The sequence below is a fragment of the Botrytis cinerea genome, chromosome 13 (assembly GCF_000143535.2).
Source record: "Botrytis cinerea B05.10 chromosome 13, complete sequence".
NCBI classification, from domain to species: Eukaryota; Fungi; Ascomycota; class Leotiomycetes; order Helotiales; family Sclerotiniaceae; genus Botrytis; species Botrytis cinerea.
The window spans coordinates 1,120,287-1,147,854 of NC_037322.1; the positions used below are offsets into that span (position 1 = coordinate 1,120,287).

The 27,568-nt window shown below is 41.1% G+C and overlaps 7 protein-coding genes across 7 annotated transcripts; 3 read left to right on the top strand and 4 right to left on the bottom strand.

The window, feature by feature from the left end:
* Nucleotides 1-499: 499 nt before the first annotated feature.
* On the bottom strand, nt 500-1,357 carry BCIN_13g03160 (hypothetical protein). The gene is made up of 2 exons (XM_024696775.1): nt 974-1,357; nt 500-920 (listed from the first exon to the last, which is right to left on the bottom strand). The coding sequence occupies exons 1-2, from the start codon at nt 1,248-1,250 to the stop codon at nt 715-717; spliced, it is 483 nt and encodes a 160-aa protein (XP_024552588.1). The 5' UTR covers nt 1,251-1,357; the 3' UTR covers nt 500-714.
* Nucleotides 1,358-2,802: 1,445 nt separating this feature from the next.
* BCIN_13g03170 (hypothetical protein) lies at nt 2,803-5,087 on the top strand. The gene is made up of 4 exons (XM_024696776.1): nt 2,803-2,927; nt 2,983-3,672; nt 3,729-4,139; nt 4,195-5,087. Exons 1-4 carry the CDS (start codon nt 2,864-2,866, stop codon nt 4,956-4,958), a joined length of 1,929 nt encoding a protein of 642 aa, XP_024552589.1. The 5' UTR covers nt 2,803-2,863; the 3' UTR covers nt 4,959-5,087.
* Nucleotides 5,088-6,725: 1,638 nt separating this feature from the next.
* Nucleotides 6,726-9,119, bottom strand: BCIN_13g03180 (hypothetical protein). Its single transcript, XM_024696777.1, has 2 exons — nt 8,564-9,119; nt 6,726-8,516 (listed from the first exon to the last, which is right to left on the bottom strand). The coding sequence occupies exons 1-2, from the start codon at nt 9,057-9,059 to the stop codon at nt 6,814-6,816; spliced, it is 2,199 nt and encodes a 732-aa protein (XP_024552590.1). The 5' UTR covers nt 9,060-9,119; the 3' UTR covers nt 6,726-6,813.
* A 648-nt stretch (nt 9,120-9,767) lies between these two features.
* BCIN_13g03190 (hypothetical protein) lies at nt 9,768-12,500 on the bottom strand. The gene has a single exon (XM_024696778.1). The coding sequence runs from the start codon at nt 12,362-12,364 to the stop codon at nt 10,337-10,339; it is 2,028 nt and encodes a 675-aa protein (XP_024552591.1). The 5' UTR covers nt 12,365-12,500; the 3' UTR covers nt 9,768-10,336.
* Nucleotides 12,501-13,256: 756 nt separating this feature from the next.
* On the bottom strand, nt 13,257-14,585 carry BCIN_13g03200 (hypothetical protein). Its single transcript, XM_024696779.1, has one exon. It carries the CDS (start codon nt 14,467-14,469, stop codon nt 13,843-13,845), a length of 627 nt encoding a protein of 208 aa, XP_024552592.1. The 5' UTR covers nt 14,470-14,585; the 3' UTR covers nt 13,257-13,842.
* A 1,459-nt stretch (nt 14,586-16,044) lies between these two features.
* Nucleotides 16,045-17,695, top strand: BCIN_13g03210 (hypothetical protein). Its single transcript, XM_024696780.1, has 6 exons — nt 16,045-16,248; nt 16,354-16,414; nt 16,476-16,504; nt 16,577-17,013; nt 17,068-17,341; nt 17,397-17,695. The coding sequence occupies exons 1-6, from the start codon at nt 16,179-16,181 to the stop codon at nt 17,570-17,572; spliced, it is 1,047 nt and encodes a 348-aa protein (XP_024552593.1). The 5' UTR covers nt 16,045-16,178; the 3' UTR covers nt 17,573-17,695.
* A 290-nt stretch (nt 17,696-17,985) lies between these two features.
* On the top strand, nt 17,986-20,086 carry BCIN_13g03220 (hypothetical protein). Its single transcript, XM_024696781.1, has one exon. It carries the CDS (start codon nt 18,182-18,184, stop codon nt 19,910-19,912), a length of 1,731 nt encoding a protein of 576 aa, XP_024552594.1. The 5' UTR covers nt 17,986-18,181; the 3' UTR covers nt 19,913-20,086.
* The last annotated feature ends 7,482 nt before the right edge of the window (nt 20,087-27,568 follow it).

Here is a 27,568-nt window from a genome sequence, read left to right on the forward strand (position 1 = left end):
GCCGAGAATTGAAAGGCTAAGAATCAAGATCAATTGCGCCGCTTCATACTGATGCAATGGGACGATATGAGTATTGGAGAGATTGATAAGCTGATTGAGATAATGCCACAGCAAATTGATCAAGTTATCATGCGTGGAGGTGATTTTACAGAGTATTGACTAGCTGAATACAAGTGCTATTTAATATTGTAGTATTCGGTGCTTTGAGTAAGTCGAAATGTGCTAGGCTCGATAAGCAGTAAACATTGTTGATTGTAGGAAGAAATTCTCATCTCAGATGCTCTCCATTTTCGTTATCTAGTTTGATGGAGTTGCAGGCATGTTTCATGTCGAAAGTTGAGGGTAGGTTTTTAGAGTGACACATTCAATATTAGATTAAGAAACCCTCTCACCTAATTATAATGCATTAGAGTACGCCAAGCTCGGCAGTCCCAATGCGTTTTCGATCAGCGAAAGGTGAAATCACTCCAGTACACAAAAACGGCCCCGGAATCATAACTGGAGATTGATGATGGACTGCTAATCGCTGATATAACAATTTTTGGATCTAATAATACAGAAGGAACACCCAGTGTTCCTGAATAAACATGTACTGCAAAGCATGGCATTTGCTCTTGGGAGAATTGTACCTTTGACATAAGCCAAAACGATTGCTAATTCCATGCTTGCTTAATTTCTGCACGACATTCTTGCCACTATATCCAGTCTAATAAACTAGATTACTAGCGCTGCAAAAGCAGCAGCGCCGACCATCGCAAGCCCGTGCTCCATGCGCAGGCCTGCGTTAGCTGCAGCTGATTTGGCAGTTGCTGTGGCCTTTGCAACTTCTGACACGATCAACTGTGAAGCTGATGCAACAGCAGACGAGTCTGGATTGGAGCTCATAATGTTGCAGATCTGCGTAGCAATGTCTTTTGCCTCTGTGATTTTGTCAGTCCGTTTACTCGATAATTAGCAGAAATCAACCACATACTAGTAATATCGTCCGATGAACAGTCATTTTTCTTCAGAATGCATGTCCCCATGTGGGCAACCAAGCTCCCGCTACTGGAGCACATGCATTCAAAATCTCCAACTGAGCAGCCGATCTCGGTTCCTACAGTAGGCAGACATTCCTGAGCGCATGTAGGAAGCTGAGAAACAGCCGTGGACAAACTGGTGGATGACGAGGATACGGAAGATGTCGTTGTCGTTGCGGCGGCGGCAATACTAAGGAGACCAACGAAGGCCGATACTGATTGGAATTTCATTTTACAAAAGAGTGAGGAAAAACTTCCGATGTTTTTTTTGATAAGAATAAAAGTGCAAAAGGGGAAAATGGATGTATTTCTGTCTTGTTTGCTGTAGTGCTAGAATCAGAGAGTCAACGGCGAATATATAGACATGAGCTTTAGATATGTTTAAAAAGGGGAGCATCTAGAATGGCAAGGGGACGCGAAGGCTCCACTCAAATTAGCCCGCGTAGGCGTGCATTTGTGCGGTATTATGTAAGCAAAGTTACCGAGGCCTATTAGAGCCATCGCGTCGCCTTGCCATTTCAGACGTTTTTATAAAAAAGACTTATTACTAGCGAGAACAAAACCTAGCATGGAGAGCTTGAAACTATCATGGGGGGCAATTGGTAGCATTTCCATTTTAACACAGCATCATTACTGGTGTGGAGTTGATGTAAGGGTTTGCCAAATTTCTCGTTCTCGTTCTCGTTCTCGTTCTCGTTCCCGTTCCCGCTCCCGTTCCCTCTTTCTCGAGTTCCTGGGATTTTTCAAACGCATCCCAGCATTTTTCGGTAAGTATGCAAGATCACTGGTGGGCAAGCCGATTCCATCTACTCTATTCCACCTACCGTGCTACCTAACTAGGATTTCATCTTCATCGCTCACGGTCTCGCCGTACCAATTCGGAGAGAGCGACGCCGTAATCTGTACACATACAGCCAGTGCTAATTGTTATCAGCCGAAACACTTTTTCACACCAAAGCTTATTATTTCGATTTAAAAAATTTCGTATCATTATCACTACAATATAATGTTTCTTTTATTAATTAAATAATTTTTGGTAGGAGTTTAATAATAATAAAAATCAATTGTTTTTCAGATTTTTATTTATCAAATTATATAAATGAAAAGTTAAAGCACTTTAAAAATGATCAAATTTACTAACAACATAAGCGAAAATCAAATAACTCTTTTAATATTTTAATTCAGTTATATAAACTTTGATATTGCAAATTTCTAAGAATTACAAAATATTAGAATTATTAATTCTTGTTATATAAACTATTTAAATATAAAGTCTAAACATATTTAAATTATTGATTGCTAAGAACTTTAATTTTAAAAATATAGTAAGATATGAATTTTCAATTTGAAAATGGATTTCGGCTGCTAGCAGTTTACTAGTACTATATCTCATGATTGAAGGTTTCATAGCCTGGGTTTTAGTAGCAATACAGCTTGTAATAATCTTCTAAAGCAAGTGATGCCTTAGAGAAAACTAAGCGATTTTTGGTGAAAATATTTGACAACTCATCTAACAAGTTTAGGCAAATCAACAATCTTTAGTCATAGAACGTGTTTTGAACCAGATAAAAATTTAATTTAGGTAATCCGATTATCATATCCACCAGTAGCTCCTAACCACACAGCCACTGTGCACTAGCAACATTGATATCCATATATTTTAAATCTCGTAACAAATCAAAAGGAAAGCTTAGCTTCCTGGGCAAGGCACATTTTCTCAGTACTAATGCCAAGTCAAAGTATGCCTATTACATCCACTTATCTTTAGTTGGATCATAAGCCAGATACTCTATAAACCGATGGTCTGCTGAGCATATGTGTGATTATCATCAAAATACAACAAGATGAAGTTTGAAGTTTTATTCCTGTGTTTGGTTTCTATTCCGACGGTACTTGCAGAGACAAATGGTATATACCTTAATCCTTGAATGCGCCGCAAAGACAGAACTGACTTCACAACTAGCCACAGATTCGATTATCTCGACTGTAAGGGAAAGAGATACTTTCAGCGGATATGCACCGACAACGAGCGACTGCCCATCCAGCGACAGACCCGTTCTGCGCGACTCGCTTTCTACATCTTCGCAAGAATTATCCTGGCTGAAGAAGCGACGTGCGAACACGGTACCTGCACTACGCGAATTTTTGGGTCGTCTCAATATTACCGGTTTTAATTCCAACTCCTATATTGATAATGCGAGAAACACCTCTCAGTTATCAAATATTGCTATTGCAGTGTCTGGTGGCGGGTATCGTGCCCTGATGAATGGCGCCGGGGCGATCGCCGCATTCGATAACCGAACCTTGGGCTCAATTGCCAGTGGCCATCTTGGGGGGCTTTTGCAGTCTACGACATATCTAGCTGGTCTCTCTGGTGGCGGTTGGCTTCTTTCCTCTCTTTACGGAAACGAATTTCCTACTGTTGAGGAGATCCTCAGCAACGAGCGTGCCAATCCGCTTTGGCAGTTCCAAAATCCCATTTGGATAGGCCCCGACCTTGGTGACACTGGGACATCTAATGCTGAAGCATATTTTGAGGCGCTCCTAAATCAAGTTCAGTCTAAAGCAGATGCTGGATTCAATACTTCAATGACCGACCTCTGGGGTCGAGCAATTGCTTATCAACTTCTCAACACTACAAACATCGATAATTGTAAGTCAAAACTTGATGACAACGTTCCGTCAGAACTCAAGCTAACATGTAATAAGCACATACGTTCTCTTCGATTCAAACTAGTACGAAATTTGCGAGCGGGACTATACCAATGCCGATTCTGGTCGCCGACGGACGAAAAGATGGTCAAACAGTTTTCTCGTCTAAGGATACTACAAACTATGAGTTCAATCCATGGGAAATGGGCTCCTTCGATGATATTGGATTTGCGCCGTTGAAATATGTTGGGTCCGACTTCAATGGGGGAAAGATTGCAGCGGATAAAAAATGCGTGACTGGTTATGATCAGTTAAGCTTCGTATTCGGGACATCAAGTTCACTATTCAACCAATTTGTTCTCCAGATCAAGGATACTAACATGGTACCTGATATGCTGAAAGGTTTCATCACTAATATGCTGAAGGAGGTTGGAGATGACGACAACGATATCGCTGACTGGACCCCGAGTAAGTCAATCCAAAATATCATGCATCTATTCTCTCTAACGCTTCCGCCTTCCAGATCCTTTTTACGGCTGGAAATCTTCGACAAACCCTAGTGCAAAGTCTAAACGCCTGACTCTTGTTGATGGTGGTGAAGATCTACAAAATATTCCTTTCACGCCCCTGATACAGGCAGTGCGTGGAGTGGACGTCATCTTTGCCGTCGACTCTTCCGCAGACACGCTCTCCCCAAGGGGAATGAACTGGCCAAATGGCACGGCAATAGTTGCAACATACGAGCGTTCCCTAGCACAAGATAATGGCACCACTTTCCCCTCAATCCCCGATATCAACACAATCGTCAATCTTGGTTTGAACTCTCGGCCAACTATGTTTGGCTGTGATGCGCGCAACTTGTCATCTACCAGTACAGCACCCATAGTAGTGTATCTTCCAAATTCTCCCTACGTGTATCACTCGAATGTCTCTACTTTCACCATGTCCTACGAGCTCGAAGTGCGCAACGCGATTATTCAAAATGGTTACGACGTAGTCACCATGGGAAATGCTACCGTTGATTCAGAGTGGCCCACTTGCGTCGGATGCGCCATCATGTCCCGAAGCTGGGACCGAACCAATACAACAACTCCGGAGGTATGCAAGAGCTGCTTCACAAAGTACTGCTGGGATGGCACAATCAACTCCACCACGCCGGTTGCATATGAGCCAAAATTCGTCTTAGCTGCCATCCAAAGTGGTGCAGCTGCAAACTTGGGTTTTGAGGCTCGCTGGCTTCTTGTAGCTACTATAGGGACTGTTACAGCGATGACGTACATCCTTTAAAAGATAGGAGCATGCTTTAGAACTAGCTAACGCGTTGATTCTCATCTATCAAAACAATTCTACAAGGGCTATAAAGCACACTTGATTTCTTAACTCGCTTTTAAAATTTATTTTATATGTACCTTATCAAAAAAAACTTAGACATTACATTTAGATATTTCATTCTATAATTTCATTAATTTAATTTCATTATCAATGAAAATGCTTTTTTGTAATAACTGATAAGTAAATCTATATATAATTTAATTTTCAGACTACTATAAGAGTGCATAATAGTAGTGAATCAATTAGTATTCTATATTATAAGGCTTTTTATTTTTATTTTTAAATAATGAAGATTTTTTATTTTATAATTATATAAAGGCTTTGATCCGCTCGAAGTAAATCCGTAGATCTAATGCATTATATTATATAAAACCCTATACAGCGTGACTATAAGAGCTACGAATTTATAGGATTTCTTTTTTCTTCTGTATTATAATAATTTTGAACCCTAAGACCTCAGAGCTTTCACAGGGTTGAAACATGTACTTGTGAGCTAGGCCCCACTGGGCCTGTTCGCGTGCGAAAACTCTGAATATCTTCAACTTGGAAGATTCTGTAATGTAGCCCCTTGAGCCGCGTCTTAATCTACACCCTGTACCTACTGTTACAACCGTAGCATTGATCTCTGTATTGTCCTTGCCTGCCAGCCCCGTGATAAGAGCCCACGAACTACAAAAAAAAGGCACCGAATTTCCAGCTTACACAACTAAAATTATACTTCCCTCCCCGTTCATTCTTCTAAATGCTCTAAAGTCAAGATAATAGTCCAAAAACAGACCAGACAATCAGACCGTGCCTCCTATCGAATGCCAATAATCCTCTCTCGCTTAATTGAAATTGTTAGTGTCACCGAAGATAAACGAATCTTGGAAAAAGAAATCGTGGCTATGCTAGTTGAGCCGACTCTGTTAGTTCTTGGCAATTAGTTTAAACGTATAGAATAGACTTTATTTAAACAACAAAATGGAGGGCCAAGAAGAAGAGTCACGTGTAAAATGTGGTGCTTTCACTAGCGGAGGAAAGGGTTTGCAAACCATTCTATAATCTAAAGAGATCGAGGAGTAAAATTTTAGGTATATATGGTTTCAAGTAATTACGTGTGGATAGAGATGCTTTCAAGTAATATGTTGCGCCGCTCATCATCTCGGCTTCCCTGTCTTCTCGTTTCAATACCCACATTGGAACGTCGAATTCGTCTAGTTATCTTCATACATGTAAGCAGGTCCAATTTAAGAGGTTCGGTAAAATCTTTGAATAAACTTCCAACTTCGAAGAGCGCTGTCAGAAGTATTGTATCCGTACTGGCGCTCGCTTTTTTTTTTGGAGCCGTTGTGCCTAGGAGTGGGAATGGGAGTGCAGGCATGAAGGTGAAACGTGAAACCTATTGCAACCCCTCCTTCCAAAGCCCCATGATTGTCCCAATTCATATCATAAAATTACTCTTATACTATTATTCATTATCATAAGCTTAAAAATAATCATATGGCTTACCTTATGAAAAAGAACCCTCTTATGCCACACTCAATTTTTTCCACGAAGACCTCGACACAATGGTTTTATCAGCATCCTTTGAAACATGTAAAAGTCACTTCGTCTGTACAGACACGATTTATCAGTTCTCTGTAAAGGAAGTATCCGACTAAAAAAAGCCACTAAAGACGTAATATGAAATTTGCAAACTAGTTGAAGATGATACTCAAGTACAAAAAAACAAATGTGTGTTGTGCTACTGGCATCTCTATGTCCTAGTTCAAATATATGAAAAGTATAGAAATTCAATCAACAGATCTCTTGAAGCAAAACTATTGAACTAAATGATTGTAACTTCAAAATACTTCCCCCAATCCGACGAATTCCAGGGACCGTAAGTTATGAAGCACCCGACTCTACGGTATACAAGGCTTTCCGAGCCATTTCCTTCGACTGGAAACAAGAGAAGACCTTGCGCCGAACACTCGGAATTTTTATTATCTTCATATAATAAAAAGATTTTGAGCTTGCTGTCGATAATCCTGCCTCCGAAATCTTCAGATGAGGCAATCCAATCTATGAAATATCGAGTTGAGCTGTTCAAACGTGCTCCAGGTGCCCGTTCGTTCTGATCATCCGCCACGCGGTTAAAGTATGTAATTGAGCATCTCTTATGGCCATTTATCTCAGATAGCTCTAATTTTGGGGCATAGTCGCGTTCAACGGAAGTCCAGGGATGATTTCGAAGTCTTCCGGAAAGACTTATGGATGATCCTGGCTTGATAGCGACTGTAGCATCTGAAGTCCTTGACAGGGGCTCAATATTGTAATCCGCTAGTTTAAAAGAAATTTTATCACTAATTCTTGGCCTAAGATAATTGCTTGCGTTAAAAGATACCCAGCTCCAAGACGGAGCGAGGTATCTCTGTGGATTCGCATGTTTTTCCAGAAGCTCATAATACGACAGAGATGGAGCTGACTCAATCGTGAGTAGTTGTCTTCCAAGAGGAATATCAGGAGAAAGCCAGATACCAGCCAAATATTTCACTTGCTTCCCTGTATGTTTGTTTCTTTTAGTCAACAATTTGACAAATCCTGAGATTGCTGCTAGTCTATCGCCAGGGTTGGTCAATTGTCGCTTAGAGTATTCTAGAGCTATTACACTCCAATGTTTAAGGTCATCGGTGAAAAATGCTGATTCAGTAGGAAGCCAATACATGTGATGTTCGTCATCTTCCGTAAAGTCTCTACTGTGACACCTAAGTCGCAACATATATTTACCAAAGACAAGTAGCCGTTGAGACAGCCTTTGCTCTTGCCATACCCAACCTCGGCTATTCCATCTAGAATTTTGCATGTCGTTGTTTAATAAGCTGCTTCCACAGGGAGTGAGGATTATTGTGAGATCACCGGAAATCTTTGGATTTATGGATGATTTAAATCCTACTTCGATGGAATTATTGTACCGTGGGTGGAACAGAGATTCATGACAAGAAGATGGTACAGCAGCTGCGATAGTCATCCATGCGTGAGCAAAGACGTCTCCCATCATTGTTGATTGTTCAGCCCAGTCTTGGCCATGGTCGCCGTCTTGAATAATGCAGAGGGCGTCAATCCAAAGGTAGCGAATTCCAAGCTTCCTAGTCACCGAAATCGCATCGCGAAAAACTAGTGGCATACTAGAATCAATGGATATTCGCTCTTTGTATTGTTTCATGTTTTCTGTGGTTGTCCTAAGAAGCTTTCCATCTTTACCCCAGCAGTAACTCAGGCAGATGTATCTGAGGAAAGGAGCGTCATATAATAGATCTGATGTTTCGGTATCGATCAATTTGATGAAGTTATCATTACTATCCCTACTTCCGATATCTAATAACCGAGATGGAACGAAGAATGAGTGAAAAAACTCAGAAATTCTAGAACATTCAGAGTTAAGAGCGCATTTATTTACCCAATCCTGGACAACAATGGCTTTCCTTTCCGTAAATTCGCTTTTTTCTTCCAGTGGTATCTTTGTAATGCCTAGCCATTCTCGGCATGGATCTGCCATTATAGTAAGCACAAATCTATGAACTGGTGCCATAACTCACCTAATGATGATGCCGCAACATAGAACTGAACTATCTTATCTTTATGAGAAGGATGATGAAGAGTGAGCTCGAGTTTATTTAAGCTATCATAGGTATCCCCATCATGGTCGAAAAAATCTTCTTTTCGTGCCCATTTATATTGCACCTGGAAGCTAGCCTGCTGCATTGGTGATTGCCATGAATCAAATGGACCGTAAGCTTTGTCGAACTCGGCTTTGACCTTGCAGCAGAATCTACATTCGTCTGACAACTCTGGTAAAAGTGGCAAAGTGACAAGACGAGGCTCGCTCTGGGTACCATTCTCAACACAATTGACATAATCCCTGGTGGGAAAAGAAAATACAGCTTTGCCATTCTTTGGGGATATCGTACGAACACCCCCAGCCCTTGCATCATCTAATTCAAGACTCTGCGCACAAGTCTCGCACAATAAACCATTTTCTAAATTGCCAGTGATCTCGTCATTTCTGGAATATTCCTCTCGTCTCGAGTCCATGGTTATGTCAAGCTCGTTTTCTCAGCTAAAGCACACTTTTCGATTGAAAGTTTTGTGTCCGAAGATGAGGGGTAATGCAATGTTTAAGGATCAGTCAGCAGGTAAGGATCCCAGTCTCTGTGGCGTCTATTAAGTGGTATTATGCGGCTTACACTTATGCGCTGGCCTTCCATCTCGGGAACTTTGTTTTTCTAGAAATTGCTCAGTAGAAAACGGGGAGTGTGGAATGGATCTTATGCATACTTTCGCGGGGATGTCTTATTGCTAACCTTGCGGACGAGAAAGCCAGGACAGCGAATCATTCAAAAAGAATTATACATTAGAAGCTCTCAAATTCCACGGTTTGTAACGAAATTCGTTCCTGGTCAAAAGAATATAGAATGTTGGTATCGATTATCCGACTTGGTATTGAACATCGACTAGAGGGTATTTTCGATGTTCCAATGTTCCGTTCCACTAGAGCCCTCCTCCCTAATATGGTAACCTAGCCAATCTAGCACGTGCATGTCTCGTGATTGAGTTCGACTTCGGCATCCAATATGATGGATAGTAATAAATTCTCCAAGACAGATCTTAACCTCTGTTATATTAACTTGATCATCAATACAGTTAGAACTGCGCAGTCTTATTGCCATCGTATGGCGAGCTCTACTAATTGGGTGAGAGTAAATTTATCACTCTTCAAGTCACAACCTTGTTACGTCAATTCAGTTCATATAGTCACGTGATATCCTCTCATTCTTTTATTCCACCCCTCTGAAGTAACCACCGAGACTCTCCAACAAGTCTCCCAGCGCGACCCCCTCTATTTTCTCTTTTTTATTCCTCCGCGTCGTTCAGTATCGCTACCTCCTGTCCCGCTTCCATCCATTTTACTTGGCCTCCCTCTCTTTGTGCCCGCTTTAGTATCCCCTACTTCTTTCCGCTCCGTATAACCCCTCTCTTGTTTATTTTGCGTTTTGGTGCTTCCGTGTCGACGGATACAATTACCAGCTGTCTTGTTCTCCTGCCTTTCCTTGTCCTTCAATTTACTTTGCTTCGCTCGTCTTTCTCCAATGCTTGATATGCTCTTGGGTGAGGCGGTGCCGTCTCCAGCTTCTGGTCTCCGAACACGCTCATCAGCCACTTTCGTTGGATTTACTTCTTCTTTTTCTATCTCTCCATCCACACTTCTCTCTGTCTTCCTCTCAACAGTTCCTGGCAATCTCTTGGGTGTCCTCGTATCCTCTTTCTATTCCTCAATTTCTCAAACACATTCAAATATCTTTCCAACTCCTCTATTTCCTCCCCTTCTCTCTCATTCTTTTCAGTCTCATTGCAGCGGCCAATCTCAACCCTTGTTGCCTTTTTCTCTGTCTGTAGGTTTCTTTTCTCCCTCTCCTATCTCTTCCACTACTGTCTGCCAGTCTATACCCTCTCCCTATTTCTGCTTTTCGTATTTTTTCTTTCTCTACAAGCTTCTCTTCTTTGTGTACTTTATCAATTCTTTGCCCACCTCCCCTTGTCAAATTCATACCAACACCATCATCCACCTCCTTTTCCACCTCCTTTTCCACCTCCTTCTTCGCCTCCATATCCACTTCCTTCTCTATATCCGCCTCCACCTCCACCTCTTCCTCTTCCTCTATATCCATATCCATATCCTCCACACTCTCACTCTCCTTATCTCCCAAATATTCATTACCCCTACTCAATCTCTTCCCTTCTGAACTCTCAAAACCAGACGAGTACCTCTCCCTCTCCCTCTCCCCAGGAGCCAAACCCAACCCCGCCATCGGCGTAACCGGCGGAGTAACCACAATCTTCGGCACATCCCCCAGACTCGTCTCCCCCTCAAAGTCCCTCAGCGCCAACCCCAACTTAAAATCAAACCCCCTCCTCCCCCTCACACTCGGAGAAAACGGCGGCGTAGAAAGTTGATTACTCACCGGACTCAACGGTGCACTCTGCGGTAATGGGGGTGGAAAATTAAGTCCAAAAGCTACTTGCAGCGCTTTTCTATTCGGACTATCAACAGGCCACACACAAAAAACAACCTTCCGAATCATCTTCCGTCGTACAGCGCCAAAAATAGGATGACGTAGAAAATCTCTCACAGTGCCTACAGCGATGCGAGCAGCAAGACGATGGGGAAAGGATTTATGACCTGTAGAAATAGCGGGGAAGGCAATGGTTATACCTGTTGGTCTTGGAGATGTTTGTGGGATATGTTCTTTCGAAGGATCGTGGGAAACTGAGGGGGCGGATGTAGGTGATGATAGGAGTATAGGCGGAATGGACGTAATCGGCGGAATAGATTTACTTGGTAGAATCGACGGAGATGAAATAGGCGAAATACCAGAAGTATCTAAATTTGCATCCCTCGGACTCGCCAAACTTGCTGGACAACTCATACTCCCCGCCACATTAACTGTGCCGAAACTTCTCAATCCGATCTTCCTTGGTATCTCTGGTGTTATTTCCCTTTCTGCCAGAATATTCTCATTCGCGTCCGTATCCGTATCTCTCATACTCGCATCTTCTCTTGTGTTTTCTAGAAGTATTGCATTCCCATCTATCGCTTTTCCTTTTGTATTTTTCGCACTTTCTTCTTCCATTTCTTCTACTGCTGCTTTTACTTCTTCTGCTTTTCCCTCCCCTTCTCTATCCGTCATATCATCATCTCTTTCTCGCTTCTCCTCGCTCTCCGCAATCCCCATCGCCTCCACCAACGCCCCCCGATAACAATTGACCAACAACTGTTTCACCAACGGCGTACTATACGCCTTATCCGTAAAATTCGGCGCATGCGTATGAATAATATATTTCGGTCTTTCATCTTCTCCCGTCCCCATCCCAATTTCCCCATTCTTTCCCTCCTCAACACCACACAATCCAAAACTCCCACTGACCCCACAACCCCCAGCATTCAATCCTTCTTTCCAATTGCTCTCTCTCCATTTTGCGAGATCCTCCCCGGCGGATTTGTCAATGAGACCCGGGAGACTGATTTGTGGCGTTTCTACCCCAATCCCGATATTCATCCCTATTCGTGTAGACGAGTCCCCAAGCCCAGTCATCGAATTCGAATTCGAATTTTTCGCACGCACAAGCGCATACGCAGACGGCGATTGAGAAATCGGATTTACGATCGCGGTGCAGGGATAGGAAAGGAGAGAGACGAGACGTAGTTCGACGGGTGCGAGGGGGTCGGACGAGGAGCAGAGGAGGATGCCTTGGGAGAGGGGCAGGGATTTGGAGGGAGATGATAAGGGGGATTTTGTGATGAAGGGGTTGGGGTTTGGTATATGTGAGTTGGAGGACATTTTGTGTGTAATATATGATATGAGATGATATGTATAGAAAAACGATATAATAAATAATTAAACTCTCAACTCAACTCTGCATTTCTCGTTTCCTGTTTCTTTGGAAATCGATAGGTCGATTTTGATAGATTGAACCACAAATACTGCTATCCTATTTGCGATACTCGTCATAGATAGATAGATAGATAGATAGATGTATAAATGTATGGAGAAATAAATATCAAACAAACTCAAGCATACTTCAACTCAAAGCACCACATACATACATTGAGAGAGAGGCTTGAGAAGCCCGTCAATAATTCAGTCAACATACACAAGCTAGAAAGTCCATCCATTCCCCCCACCATCTTCACTCTTTCAAAAGAAAAAGAAAAAAATTCCACATCCCCTTTCTTTCTCTCTTTCTTCCTCACTTCCTTCCTTCCTTCCTTCCTTCCTTCCTTCCTTCCTTCCTTTGTTCATACCAAGAATCCCCATCCATCCACCCATCCATCCAAGTCTAGCATACCAACCGACCGAACAACTAACCAACACTTGTGGCACTAGCACACACGCAGTAACAAAGACGCATTTCCAACGGGCGGGGATATGAGGGGTGGAACCGGAAGGAGAGGGTCAAAGATATTTGGTAATGTGGGTTTGATGTTGATTTTGATTTTTCTGTGTATTAGTATGACACGATATAAGAAGAAACATACATGGAAAGTATATACATACATACATACATACATACATACATACATACATACACACACACGAGGAAATGAACAAAAACGAAGAAAGAGATTTCACCACGCCCACCGAACAATTGAAGTACATTTTTTCAAAGAATACCGAAAATGAAACTGTAAATCGGTGTCTATACGCGTAATCAAACTCATGATTTTTGGATTGTTCGAAGCCGGATTAGAGATTTGAGAGTACTGAAAGGCTATAATGGACAGCAGAATCGATTTCGAAATAACATCTCGTTGAATTTTTGTGCATATAAGAAAGACATATTATCAATTTTGGTATGCCACGATGTAACAAAACCATATACCTCCACGATCAAAAATCGCATCAGCAACAAAACACTATTCAATATGATACAAGATTAATTATGTGCTTGACTGACAATCAGTATATATTGAAAGGAGAGAGAGAAAAAAAGAAAACAGTATACCAGAATCGAATGTTGTGGTATCATAACTCCAATCCCCTTGCACCATTTCCTCTGATGAATAATCCGTACAATCCAAGTGCTGCTGATTCCTTAATTCCCATTTTATGCAAAGTATCCATTTGTTCCATTATACCCAACCCGATTATTGTCTGATGTTTGATTTTTGCTCCGTCGTATAACATCAATATCGATTGATCACCCCAAGGCTTTTTCCCCAGTCGTTCTGCGACGCGATAGTAATAAATTGTCGTACAGTGTTCGAATTCAATTGGGTGGCTTCTCCCATCACCCGCACCCATCAATCGCGCTGAATTTATCGTTCCGCTGTACTCAATATCAAGCCATCCAATGCACCTTCTAACCATTTTCCCAATTCCTCTGCTTGTCTTCTCATGCCGCTAATACCCACTCCACCTCCTCTCGCACTCCTCACACTCGCCGTCTCACTTCCTTCTCCACTCCTGATGACTTCCCTCTCGTGCCCTCCATCCGGCGACGCTGGTTGCGATATCGAAACCAACCCTTCTCGCTGAATCTGCGGTGTGGTTGTCCCTGACACTCCGGGCGCTGGTCCGATCGCGACAAATAATAATCCACAGGCTAACAAGCGTATCACCATGATGCCCAATTCCATTTGTATCAATATACTTTTCGTTTCTCGCGACGTGGGATTGCGAGCATGGGACGATTCGCCATTGGGAGGAAGCGCGTCGGAGACGGTTTGCGCCGGAAAGGGTGAGTAGAGTGTCCAGAGTGAGAGGGCGAGAGTACCTTGGTGACGCAGTACTGAGGCCGGGGCGCTGGAAGAGGTGCTAAGGAGCTTGCCGGTGGGTGTCAGCAGCATTAGTGTATGGAGATGTGGCGATATGTTGTTCTGTAGGAAGGTGGATATTCTTTTGCTCAGGAGCATGGTTTGACTTTGGGGCGGGTTGGACGTCATGGTTCTTATTCGATTTGCTCTGGTTATAGTTTGTCCTATCGAATGAGATCTTAATTATTAGGAAAGATATCAGATTGGCTGTTTTTTTGGAGATGGGAACAAATATCAATTGGACCAACTTGGAATAATACATACAATGCTATGAAGCAGATGTAGTGAAAGGAATTGGCTGAGCAAGAAAAGGATGATGATGATATAATAATGATAAGAGGATGAACGGCTCGGCATGGGCGGGGAAGATCTTGGTAGGTAGTTTACAGCTGTAGCTTGAAAAATGTTCGAGGATGATCTCGGTAAAGTCTTGTGAAGGATGTAACCAGCAAGAATTGGAGAGATTTCATTGATGCAACTTCGAGTTCATATTCTGTTTCTGTTGGTTACATTGAACAGTAGAAATTATGTGACTTATGCAATATGAAGAAGCTACCCTGCCTCCACGGCAGTGGCTCCCGGAGGGCCAGCGGAGCGTCATCACAATAAGGTGGTGGTCTATAAACTCTCTATATGGTGGCATTCATGAGAAATGACAGCCACATTCATTTTCATTCATTCAACGGTTTGACTATGGGGGCAAGCCCCCAAACCCCCATAGCTCGCTGCGCTCGAGTTTAGATGCCATATATGCCGTGAAGATCGAATTAATCGTGGGTTATGGGTTATGTATGCACTTACTACTGTGAAGCATACCTACCTCGTAGTCCTTACTGATAAAATGCTAGTGTGGCCTCCTAAAAGGGGTACTAGACATGTCCGTCAGATCTAGCACCCACAAATCGAGAATTTGTGATTTCTGTCTCTACTATAAATATCCAGTCTTCTCTCTACCAGGGTGGGTGTGCAATTGCTCTACTGAGATGTTGGATATATGGACGGTTGACAAAATAGATCATTGTACTACTTGAATCTTTGATATCTTATAATCTCTAATACTTCTCCTTTTTTCACCGAATTCGACAGTATCAATTTCGACAGTAATCATTAACTACCATTGCTGATTACTGCAAGACAAGCACGGACATCATCGACATCATCGGCATCATCGACATCGGCAACCATGACGCTTCTTGGAGATTGGATGGAAAGACATACGCCCGAGTCACCGTCTTCGATACTATTTCTCTGCATATCATTGGTATTTTATTTTCTGTTGATGTATGTTGCCGAAAAAGTTATTAGTGTTGTAGTTAAAGAGACTAGCGAAGCCATCCATTTGCTCGAGGATGTTTTCTTTTATTAGAGTGGAAGGGGGATGACTTCTTCATAAGATTGAATGACGGTAGGTATACAGTGGGTGTGCAGTAGGTACACATACTTGAGTATGAAGAATTCGAGGGATCCTCTTGCAGTCCATACATCGAAGCAGACGGACTAGACCTTTCCAAGAGTTCAAAGAACCATATCAAAAAATCATGTACGCTCGAGTACGTACCTAGAATCGCGTGCTGAGGACTCGGGACCGAAATCGTCTCTAAATGCTGCAGCGCGGATATATGCTCAATGTAGAGCTTTTCATCGGACAAGATATCATTTGCTTAGAAATATAATATTGGACCTTTCACAACTCCCCCCCCCCACGTCATTATTACCTTCCCTAGCCGAAGAGAGGGGTGGGAACATCATTGTTGTCGAAGTACTTTGGTACCCCTCATCGATATAAATTTGCTTCGATCTCTTCATAACAACGTCAATTACCTTCGCATTGCATTCCTATGTACTCCTTTCGCAACGTGAACAAACTCTTCAAACCAAACTATTTACGACTGAGCATTGTAGATTCAGGTACGTTCTTAATGGCTGCACCGAGGATGCTTCAATCGTCTCAGTCACTGCTATCACTATCAATCCCACCTTGTGCAGCTTGCTAATACTCAACCACCTTTGCAGCAAGTAGATCATACGCAACAATGGCGACCGATACCAATACCTATAAGTTCAATCACTCGATGTACGGATCCAAAACACACACAAGCATCTGTTATCGTTGGATGATGCTAACCCGCCAAAAGGATTCGAGTCAAAGATCCTAAGGAATCTGGTAAGTTTGTACCACCGGTGTCCCTCGGAAAATATGCACTCAATTAGCGACCGGATCTAACAGCATATCCAGTCAAATTCTACGAACACTTGGGCATGAAAATGATTCGCAAGATTGAACAACCTGAAGCTAAATTCGACCTTTATTTCATGGGTTACGATTCCCCCAAAGCTCTCTCGCACGGAAACCACTTCAGCGATCGCGAAGGATTAATCGAATTGACACACAACTATGGAACTGAGAATGATGCCGATTATAAAGTCTCGAATGGAAACACGGAACCCCACAAAGGTTTTGGGCACACTTGCATATCTGTCGACAATCTTCAAGCAGCTTGTCAACGAATTGAAGATGCTGGATACAAATTTCAAAAGAAGTTATCCGATGGACGTATGAAGCATATCGCATTTGCATTGGATCCAGATAATTATTGGGTTGAGATCGTTGGACAAAGTCCTATCGAACAGACTGAGAACATCAAAACTACAGATACCGAGACATATCGAATGGTAATCTCTTCTTCCCTCTGTAAGACGATATTTGAGTAACTAACAGAATTGTAGAACCACACTATGATTCGTGTCAAGGATAAAGAAAAGTCATTGAAATTCTACCAAGACATTATGGGAATGTCACTTATGCGCACCGCTGAAAATCCAGGTGCCAACTTCAATCTTTATTTCCTTGGCTATCCGGGAGAACAGGGTCTTCCTACATCATCAACCACATCCAATCGTGAAGGATTGTTGGAATTGACCTGGAACTATGGTACAGAGAATGACGAGAGCTTCAAATATCACAACGGCAATGATGAGCCACAAGGTTTTGGTCACATCTGTAAGTTACACCACTCTTCCTTCTTCACGCATGGGCTAGACTAATTTCATGATAGGCGTGTCAGTGGATAATCTAGATGCAGCATGTGAGAGATTTGAGAAGATGGGGGTTAATTGGAAGAAGAGATTGACTGATGGTCGTATGAAACACGTGGCATTTGTTCTTGATCCTGATAATTACTGGATTGAGGTCATCCAAAATGAGAAGTTGAAGGAGAGAGCTAATTGGTAAAGGTTTGAGTGGGATACCCAAGTAGATTATAGGATTTGAGGGTGCATCAATACTTGCATAGTGCATCACAGCAAATTGAAGCTATCATATCATACATGATCCACCACAGAAAGCAAAGAAGCACAGATTCCATCATTTCATGTGACTTCTGTGACTATTTTACCTTTTGTGACATCTTCCTCTTACCAATTACGATTAGAATTCGAATGAACAAGGTTCCTTGGATGGCTGGGTGCTCATCGACATTCCGCATATCATACATTAGTGTAATGCGGGGTTCAGTTGCGGGGTGGGGGGTTCCGTGTCCATCACATCTCATCTCATCAGATCTCAGAAAGTTTGACGGACAAATCAGAGTTGATCTTCACTTGTTGGTAGTACCATACGAAAGACTAACCTTTCCTTCTTTTGTTGGCTCGTGTTATTGTTGTTCTTGTTTATTTATTCACTTCCTCTTTACTTCTCCTGTGCTTCTTTCGAAATTCTCTTTCTCAATTACCTTTGTTGCTGGTTTCTGAGAGATAAAGAAAGAGTACAGCATACACACATTCTTCGAGACGCTTTGAAATTGTTCCCTAATCAAACTCGAAAAGAACGCTGAATTTCACAATGGCCCCATCAGCCTTACCAAATCTCGACAATGCCACTTCCGACTCCTCAAATCGTCCTAAGATTCTCATTCCAGAAAAAGTCTCAGTCGATGGTCTTGCTCTCTTAGGTAATACCTTCGAGATTCATCAGCCGAAAAATCTCTCTCCTACGGATCTCCTCGAAATCATTCCTCATTATTCTGCTCTCATCATTCGCTCAGAAACAAAAGTCACAGCCGAAATTCTCGCGGCTGCGAAAAATCTCAAGGTGGTAGCGAGAGCGGGAGTGGGCGTGGATAATATTGATGTAGAAGCAGCGACGAAACATGGCATTATCGTGGTCAATTCTCCAAGTGGAAATATTGCGGCCGCCGCAGAACATACGATTGCGCTTTTGATGGCGGTGGCGAGGAATGTACCGGCGGGGGATAGATCGTTGAGGAGTGGGGGATGGGAGAGGGGAAAACTGGTAGGGACGGAAGTTGGAGGGAAGATATTGGGGGTTGTGGGGCTGGGGAAGGTGGGATTGAAAGTTGCGAGGATGGCCGTGGGATTGGGGATGAAGGTTTGGGCTTTGGATCCGTATGCCAGTCCGCAGATTGCCGAGGCGAATGAAGTGCTTCTTGTGAAGGAATTGGGTGATTTGTTACCGGTGGTGGATTTTTTGACAATTCATACCCCGCTTATTGCTAGCACGTTGGATTTAATCGGGAAGGAAGAATTGGCTAAAATGAAGAAAACTGCAAAGGTGCTCAATGTAGCAAGAGGAGGAGTCTATAATGAACAAGCCCTCCTCGATGCTCTCGACGCTGGTATCATCGCAGGAGCAGGTCTCGACGTCTTCACATCCGAACCCCCTGTCCCCTCATCCCCCGCTCAAAAGCTCACTCAACACTCTAAAGTCGTCGCGACTCCCCATCTCGGCGCCTCAACAATCGAAGCTCAAGAATCGGTTTCCGTGGATGTTTGCACACAAGTTCGTGCCATTCTCTCGGGAGGGCTGCCGACATCTGCAGTCAATGCACCGCTTATCCTTCCAGAAGAATACAAAAAACTCCAGCCGTTTGTTAAATTGATGGAGAAGATGGGGGGATTGTATACCCAGCATTATCGGGGAAAGGGCGTGGGAGGGAAAAAATTCGAAGTTGTTTATGAAGGGGAACTTGCGGGGATCGCGAATACGCGTCCGCTTTTTGCGGCGTTGGTGAAGGGATTGGTGGGGAGCATTAGTGAGAGAGGAGGGAGAGATGTTAATATTGTGAATGCGAGTTTGTTGGCTAAGGAAAGGGGAATTGTGATTAGTGAGACGCGTGTTAGTGAGAGTAAGTATTTGGTTTATGCGAGTTTGGTGACGTTGAATGTTGAGGGGGGAGATGGGAGTGGAAATGGAAATGGAAATGGGAATCAGGTTATCAGTGGTTATGTAAGTGATCGGGGAATTTTCATAAGTCGACTCGATCGCTTCAATACGAGTTTTTCACCCGAGGGAACGTTGTGTTTGTTGAGAAACAATGATGAGCCGGGGAAAATAGGAGTTGTCGGGGGAATTCTGGGTCGCGCGGGAATTAATGTGAGGTTTATGAGTGTAGCGGCTTTGGATAGAAGTGGAGAGCACAGTGGGATGCAGGGAGAGGAGATCAAAAATGAGGCGTTGATGATTTTGGGGGTTGACGGGGTGGTGGGGAGGGAGGTGGAGGAGGAGTTGAAAGGGGAAGAGGGGATTTTTGATGTGGGGATTGTTTGCTTGTGAGGGGTGGGGGGTGGAAGGGAGAGGAGAATGGGATGGGGATATTGAGCGGGAGAATTCAGGTTCTGGAAGAAAATTGGAAGTAGGAATCGTAGAGAAATGGAATGGAATGGATCATTATCAGGTGGAGATTAAAAGAAATGGATCGGGTTTTTCGAATAGCATCGATTAGAAACATATCATTACCATTATCATTGTCATAGCGAATTGAATATGAGATATCAAAAATCAAAAATTGGGAGATTGGAGTGGTGTATATGTATATATGCACATATTTGTGTTTTTGTGGAGATATGAGGGTGAGGGATGAAAGGATGACTGTGTTTCTGAGATGGGAGGGAGATGATGATGAAGTGATTGATAACAATTAGGTATTGATCGGGATTGGTTTTTGAAGCTCTGAGTATACATATATACATATATATAACATGGCGAGATAGTGATATATATTACAATCTATGAATAATTATCTCATTTGTTTCTTTGCCTTTCTGTTCTTTTCTTTTCTTGTATGTATATATCATATATTTATTTTCACACCCGCAGATCCAAGAAGTCGTTGTTCTTTTCGTTTGGTGTTTGGCTTTTGGTGTTTAATCTTCAATATTTGAGAATTGATCGAGGTTAGAATTCAAATAAAATAAGATTTGTTGTTGCTAGTTTGGCTGCATTGGAAAAGCTAAAGTTGGTGATTTCGGTGAAGAAAAAAAAATGAATGAATGAAAAAAAAGAATTAGAAATAAAATTTCGTTGATGTAAAGGGGGAGGAGGAGGAGGAGGAGGAGGGAGAGTTGTTATTTCTGGAAATGTAGAGGATGTGTGTAGAAGATGTGAAGGATAATTAGGAGATGGGGGATGCAGGCGAGAAGATAGGAGGCGAGAGGCTAGGAGGGCGTGTTGGGTTTTGGATTTTGATTTTGATTTGTTCTTGCTGGTGTTAATATTTTCATCGTCGCAAACAAATTGATCATCACGTAATTTCATTGTTACGATTATTTTGGTTATCATATACATCAATTCTGCTTCCCGCCTAGGCGAAGATTTTTGTAAGATTAGTATTTTCTTGTGTGGGAAATAGAGGGGAGGTAGGTGTTTATATAAGGAAGGGTGCATTCGGATCGATTTTTGATTTATTTGAAGAAATTTGTAATAATATCAAAACAGCAAGAATATTCAGGTTAGTTAATATATTTGAGTGATATTGAATATATATGAGTAATATTGAACACATTTGAATGATATTGAAAAATGATAGGGGTAGATAATAAATGAAGATTTGTTTTATAATGCTTCAAAAAGCTGTATTACGATTGATATATGAGGATCTTGAAAGTATTTACCATTTTAAAGATTATTTATCAAATAAATTATTAGGAATTATTTGATAGCTTCAAGCGTTCAGTAAAAGACATTTATTTATCAAATAATTCTTAATAATTTATTTCATAACCTTAAGCGTTCGATAAACTTATTATTATTTAAGCTTATTTAGTAAATAAATGAGGTCTAATAAGGTCTAATAATTTAAATAAATCGATCCGAACGCACCCTAGGTATGTGGTGAGAGGTTTGGAGGGGTGATAGGTTTTATGGACCCCGCGAATGTGATATGTTTACAGTGTGGATGGATATTTTCACTTCTTTAAAGATGGGATATACTCCGCCTGTTGAGGTTGGGGAGTGGAGATTCTGGGAGTTGTTGAGTGTAGATGGGGGATGTATTAACTCATACAGATCTGGAAGGACTTTAGAGATGGAGGCTAGTGGACTGAGGAGGAGAAGGGGGGTTTATATAAGAAGCGCATAGAGAATAATTTCATCGTCCCAATGGCAACAACTTGGATTAAGCGATGTTCCATGTCGCTTCTAGTGTGTCCAATACCTCTTTTAAGTATTTGTGACGAAGACAGATAATGTGTTTAATTGAAAGTTGTAATTTGGCAGACAAATAAATCTCCATTAATATCGTTATTTATATATCTAAATATTCATTTTTGGACAAGAAGTTGTTGTTGTCATTGTGTTTATATCTATATCTTGCTATATTGAGATTTTTTCATTTATCATCGAGAGAACATTTTGGTGATATTACTTTTTAGTGAGATTTAGATTCAATAGGTACTCCTCCGTTGTCTGGTGCTTATGGAAGTGGAAACTCACAGAAGATATGTCTATGTCACTCTGGTTCTGAATATGAATTGAAGAGAAAAAAAAGCATGAGGGTGTCAGGGTTTCTATGCTTCCTTATGGATTTTTTGCGGAGAGGAGAAAGGTTTGGAAGTAGATTATGAATTTTGAATCCTTGGCTGCGGATGAATTCACTAAATTTAGACGAGAAAACTTTTGTATGAGATTCAGACTGGCGAACTAAAGAGGGATCTATATAAGAGCCAGCTTGAACTTTGTTTTATTCTCCAATATCGATTTACGAACCAGCCAGAACTGGGTGGCTGCTCGAATATTTCGCTTCTGCGTCTAGTTTCTTATGTGGGTGTTGGTTGGGACTATTCATCATATGGAGATATTAAGTAGTGATTTCTGGGGAATTTTTGGAAGTGTAGTTTAGGCTGTGAAATTTTTTTATTGTCGATGTTTTCTTATCTTTGTTTTTACACTGTTGAAATAATCGACTTACTGTCAATTTGTTGTGGAAATGATTGTCGGTGTTATTCTCTCAATAGGGCCAGGTGGACACATCTGCATTCCGTGGCTCTTAATATAATATTTTGAAAGATTAGCTCTAGGGTTGTAACTGCTCCTGATCTTGTTGTTTCAGATCTGTGTCGTTGTAGTGTTTGAGGAGAAAATAAATTTGGGGGTGTCACGGTCTATATGGTTCACTACGGTTTTTTTTTTGTGGTGGGGAAGGGATTTGAACGTCTTCAAATGTCTCTGGAGAGATTAGATGAGAGTTTTGAATAGATTTGGTGGTTGGAGTATTTGTTGATGCTTCCGTGAATGTTGAGATGAAGATGAAGATGAAAATGAAAATCGAGATACGAGAGTCGGGATTTGGTACTGTAAGCTGTTTCTCCTGCCTTGATATGTTTTGAGCTTTGATACTTTGGAACTTGCCATAGCTTCAGGCTCATTTTGGAAATCTTTTTTATGCTCGTGATATGGCTCGAGAAATTATATCTTTCTTCCAAAGAGATTAAAGAAAAGATTCAAGAGTCTGGGGTTGACTAGTATGACTCTGGACTTCATATGGATAGTTTTGCCCAATTCCTCGACAGTTCCCTCACAACTGCCAGAATGACTTTTCAATAAATTTAATAATCCATTTCAACTTATCCATCTGAGTGTTCTCGTGCATTATGATGACCGAAGCTGTGGATCTATGCTCTCGCAACATCATCCTTAAATCATAAACATACGCGAACTTTGAAGCCATTCAGAAACCCAAAGTCTTCGTATATAAGACTCTTCTATTTCCAAATGCTAACTCGGGACTCCGCAATCAAAGAGTTTGTAATCGATACAGATGCTGCAGCGATCGCGTTGCAATTCAAGACTTGGAAAACTCAAGTTGACCTGACAAGTTTTTGGAATATTGGTGTTAACATCTTATCTTCTTCAGAATTCCATACTACAAATCCTCCAAATTTTGATAGCAATAGTTATTTATTTATTCATTGTCGAACCTTTAGAAACTTATCGTCGTCGTTACTTGAGTGCACATTGTTGGAACTTGTCTTTTTTTTCTTCTTTCTTAAGTATCACCTTCCTACGCACCCTTTACACATCATTTTCAGGTAGAAATTCCTGGAATTCCGCAGATTGTCCCGAGAATTGGAGACCTTGGATTCCTCACATTTTTGTCGTATGTTTGATGGTATGAAGAGCAAATAAGTTGACGGGGTTGTGTTTATATAATCCAGAATCGTGATACCCGAGATTTAGAGTATGGTGAGGATCGATTCAGCCATATTTGTACAATTGCTTCACCCGATCACTTCATTCACCATTTGAATCGCGGAATATGACATGTGAAAGAAAATTGAATCTTGTGTTCACTCATTTCAACACAAACATCACATGGATACCCGTATTATTCAAACTCTAGCCATGATCGCTCATGACTTGGTGGATATAAATATACACCCTTATCCGTGATCTTTCTGGGCCATAATCAGGCAAGATCAGCATTCTTTTGCTCATCTATGAACGGGCAGAGAGAAAGGATAAACAATTCCTTTCCGAAAACACCCAAGGAAGATTCAGTGTGGATTTGAACATGTTATGTTATTGAGATTCTACAACATGCCAAAAGACGTGTTGGTCTGAAATATTTCGAAATATGTAGGCCCTAACCCTAGCGAACGAATAGAACTGTCGCATTCGAAATATTTCAACTATGTAAGCTTAACGAGCCAATTGAAAGAATCGATCTGAAATATCTCGACCCCACCATGACCACCTACTTCAGTTTTTGTTATTGGTAAGGTTTTGTTGTTATCGCTAGAATCTGGTGTGTCGTTTTCCTATCATTATTGTCGCTTTATTCGACTTTCATTTTGTTCTATCTGATCGTTATTCCGAAAGTCTTTGTGGTCAATCAGGTAACTTCACATTTCTCAACTTACGACAACCTGGTTGCTCGCTCACTTTGCGCAGTGTACTCGTGGTTCTTCCTATTATCTGCGATACCTATTCGTCACCTCTTGGCTTGGAGAACAAATCCGAGCATATTTTAGTCTCCTAAATAGTATTTGCGAAGGAAAACTTTGTTGTTCTAGGAGGTAGTGCTTTTTTGGTATTCACTCAATCTGGAGGTTGTGATTTACGATGTTCTTACTATGTGTAGACTACGGTGACTTTGCATTAATAGTAAAATCGGAAAGCCGAAGCCGTACTCGACAGTCATTAGGCCTTGCGAGCCTGGTCTTTGTTTGCACTTCAGTACATTTACTACTGTTTGTAATTTGAGAGTTCACAGCACGTTATTTTCTAGATATCCATTAGATATTCCGACTTCCCCATCAATTGTATCCGCCATTGTCGTCTGAGACATTTTTTCTCGTCCGTAGTCTTTCTATTGTCACTCCAATACCACACATTGTACTTCTACAAGATCAGGTCAAGATGCATAGATTGCTCTACCGCCCATAAACTCATATCAAGCTCTGTCGCTTATGCATCAATTCTCCTCTGAATATTACCTTATCTCTGACACCCCGCTCAATTAATGGTATCCTCTCTGCAAGGTATGCTTCAAAGCACTGGATCTTCGGACACATCGCCGCCATGTAAAAAGCTAAGGAAGTCTTGTTATCGGAACGGGATAGATATAATCGTGCATAGTCATTCTGAAAACGTAACTTGGTCAATTTAGGATTCATATCTATGGTCTTGAAGCTCTTGAATAATGTGTATCTACAGTATACATTCTGTGGAGATATGCGCTAGACAATCTACTAACCAATAATCAAGAAAGAGGGGTAGAGTAGACCTCGGTATCTTCAGAAATTCAAGTGAATCTTCAAGTCAGGCAAATTGGGGGGAATCACTTGGCAACTGGGATTGTGACCTTCCGTGAATCATCTTTCTGGAGCTAGAGGAAGCTTTCTTGGGCTATAAAAGAGATCAAGGTAAGTAATTTTACTCAACAAATAATCCAGTTGGGTTTCTAGCAATCTCGGTATATTGTTGTCTGAAGACCAGGATGGTCAACTTTGTGGAGACATAGATGATCCTAGAAGTTCATTTCCAGGAGGGAGAGTTTTGGTAAAAATGATCTTGTCTGATTTTTTTTTAATTCTTTTTTGTTGTTATTGGTTATTTTGATTGTCGTTTTTCCTTCATTGCTGTTGTTTCTCAAACAAATTTTAATTCAGATTCACAAACTTCAGTACGCTTGTGCTCTTATTAGGTATGTTTGCCACACAGAGAGGCAGTGAATCGATTCACTTATTTTCCAATGGGTACTTCCAATTTTTGGTATATGATAGATCAAAACCGCAGCTTTTATGTTCCATATCACAGTTTGGGTTTTGAAGCATGAATCTCTAGTTAATATGCTATTTTAAATTTCTTGAATGTTTTTACAATGGAATATTAATGTAGAGTTCTCGCTAGTAATTTTGTTAGCAGATATACAGATTCAGATGATTGGATCATTCAGTCGAGGAGAAGCTATATGATATGTAGGTAATTAGATTAACTTTAAAGAATTTATGAAAAGCCAAGAGACTTTCCACACAGATCAATGCATTGCATGTGGAACCATATTTTCTCTCCAAGGTCATTTACACTTCTCTAAAGTAAGTATTCATAAACAATAAATTATTACAGACGGAAGGACAGCTGCTCAGATGGCAATTGATTTCGTACTCTATCCAGACTTTTAGCTTTGAAAAAAAGTTGGAACAAGGCTGATTGGTAACTTTGAGACTTAGCCTCGGATAACACCAGCTAGAACCAAATGAGATGAGATCTTGTTGATAATTATTAACTTTAATGTTAGAAACGGTAGCGGGAATTGTGTATCATCTGAAACAATTTCTATCGCTAATGTGTTATTTCGCTACATCGGCAAACTACCATTATATCCTATTGATACCACCAGGTCTCGGTAAACTCAGGGTATGAATTTTGGATCAAGGGATGATCTCAAAATCGGAAAGTTGCACAACTTGGCAGTGATATCATGCTATCCTTGAAGGTTTGTCAATGTTCTTAGATCCAAAGACCTGCCTGTTATATAATGGTCTATGCGAGAAAAATAAGTTGACAGCGTGCATTCACTTGAATATATCCATACGTTCTAGATTTTAAAATTCAAAAGCAGAATAAAATCGAGCTCTGCTGAGATCTAGGTATCTTATAATTGACTATGACTCACTTTGATTGAAAATGACATCCTAAATTCTAGCAAGAAAAGGTTTTCGGTTCAAACTCTGTAAACAATTAATTTCTGTCACGCTTGAATCTGATAAAACTTCAACACTGCAGTTCAACCTTGCACCACTACCACCCCTTGATATCTTGTTAATGAAAATCAAGCTCAATTTAATCTCACGTGGCGGTTCTGTCAGTTGCTTGGAAGTTCTGGATTGATTTTCTTGCCTCATTTTAAATAAGTAGGCAATTGTTTTCATGTCTGAAAATCTGGAAACGATCAAAAGAGGACGCTCGTTTGATCAATTTATAATGACATCTCCAGAAGTTAGATATGCATGGGCTAAAATCTGTCACGGGGCTAATAGTCTGGTCAGGCAGTATGATGACATTGTCTAGACTCTGAAAACACTTCAAACGATGCCCAATACAAAACTTACTTGGACCGAAATTTCTTGGTATTTTGGTTTGTAGTTTGTTCGGCTTTTCTCTTTCTCCGAAACTTAAAGTATGACAAAATCTAATCAAACAGATTACCACATTGATATAGAAGACCGGATAATTTCAAAATATCCAGTGGAGCAATTAAAATGATAGGAATCTTCTCGATATATAGTATTTCAGATAGAGATCCCATGATATAATAGTTGAAAGCCATCTAGATCATTCTAATAATTCGACCTCACAAAAGGATTTTGAATTCGTGCACTTAACTATACAACCAATTACAAGATAAGATTGTCAAATCAGCAAAAGTTTCAGAATCAATGTTTTGAATGTTTAACACCTTACCTGCCAGAGCTCATACATAAATAGATA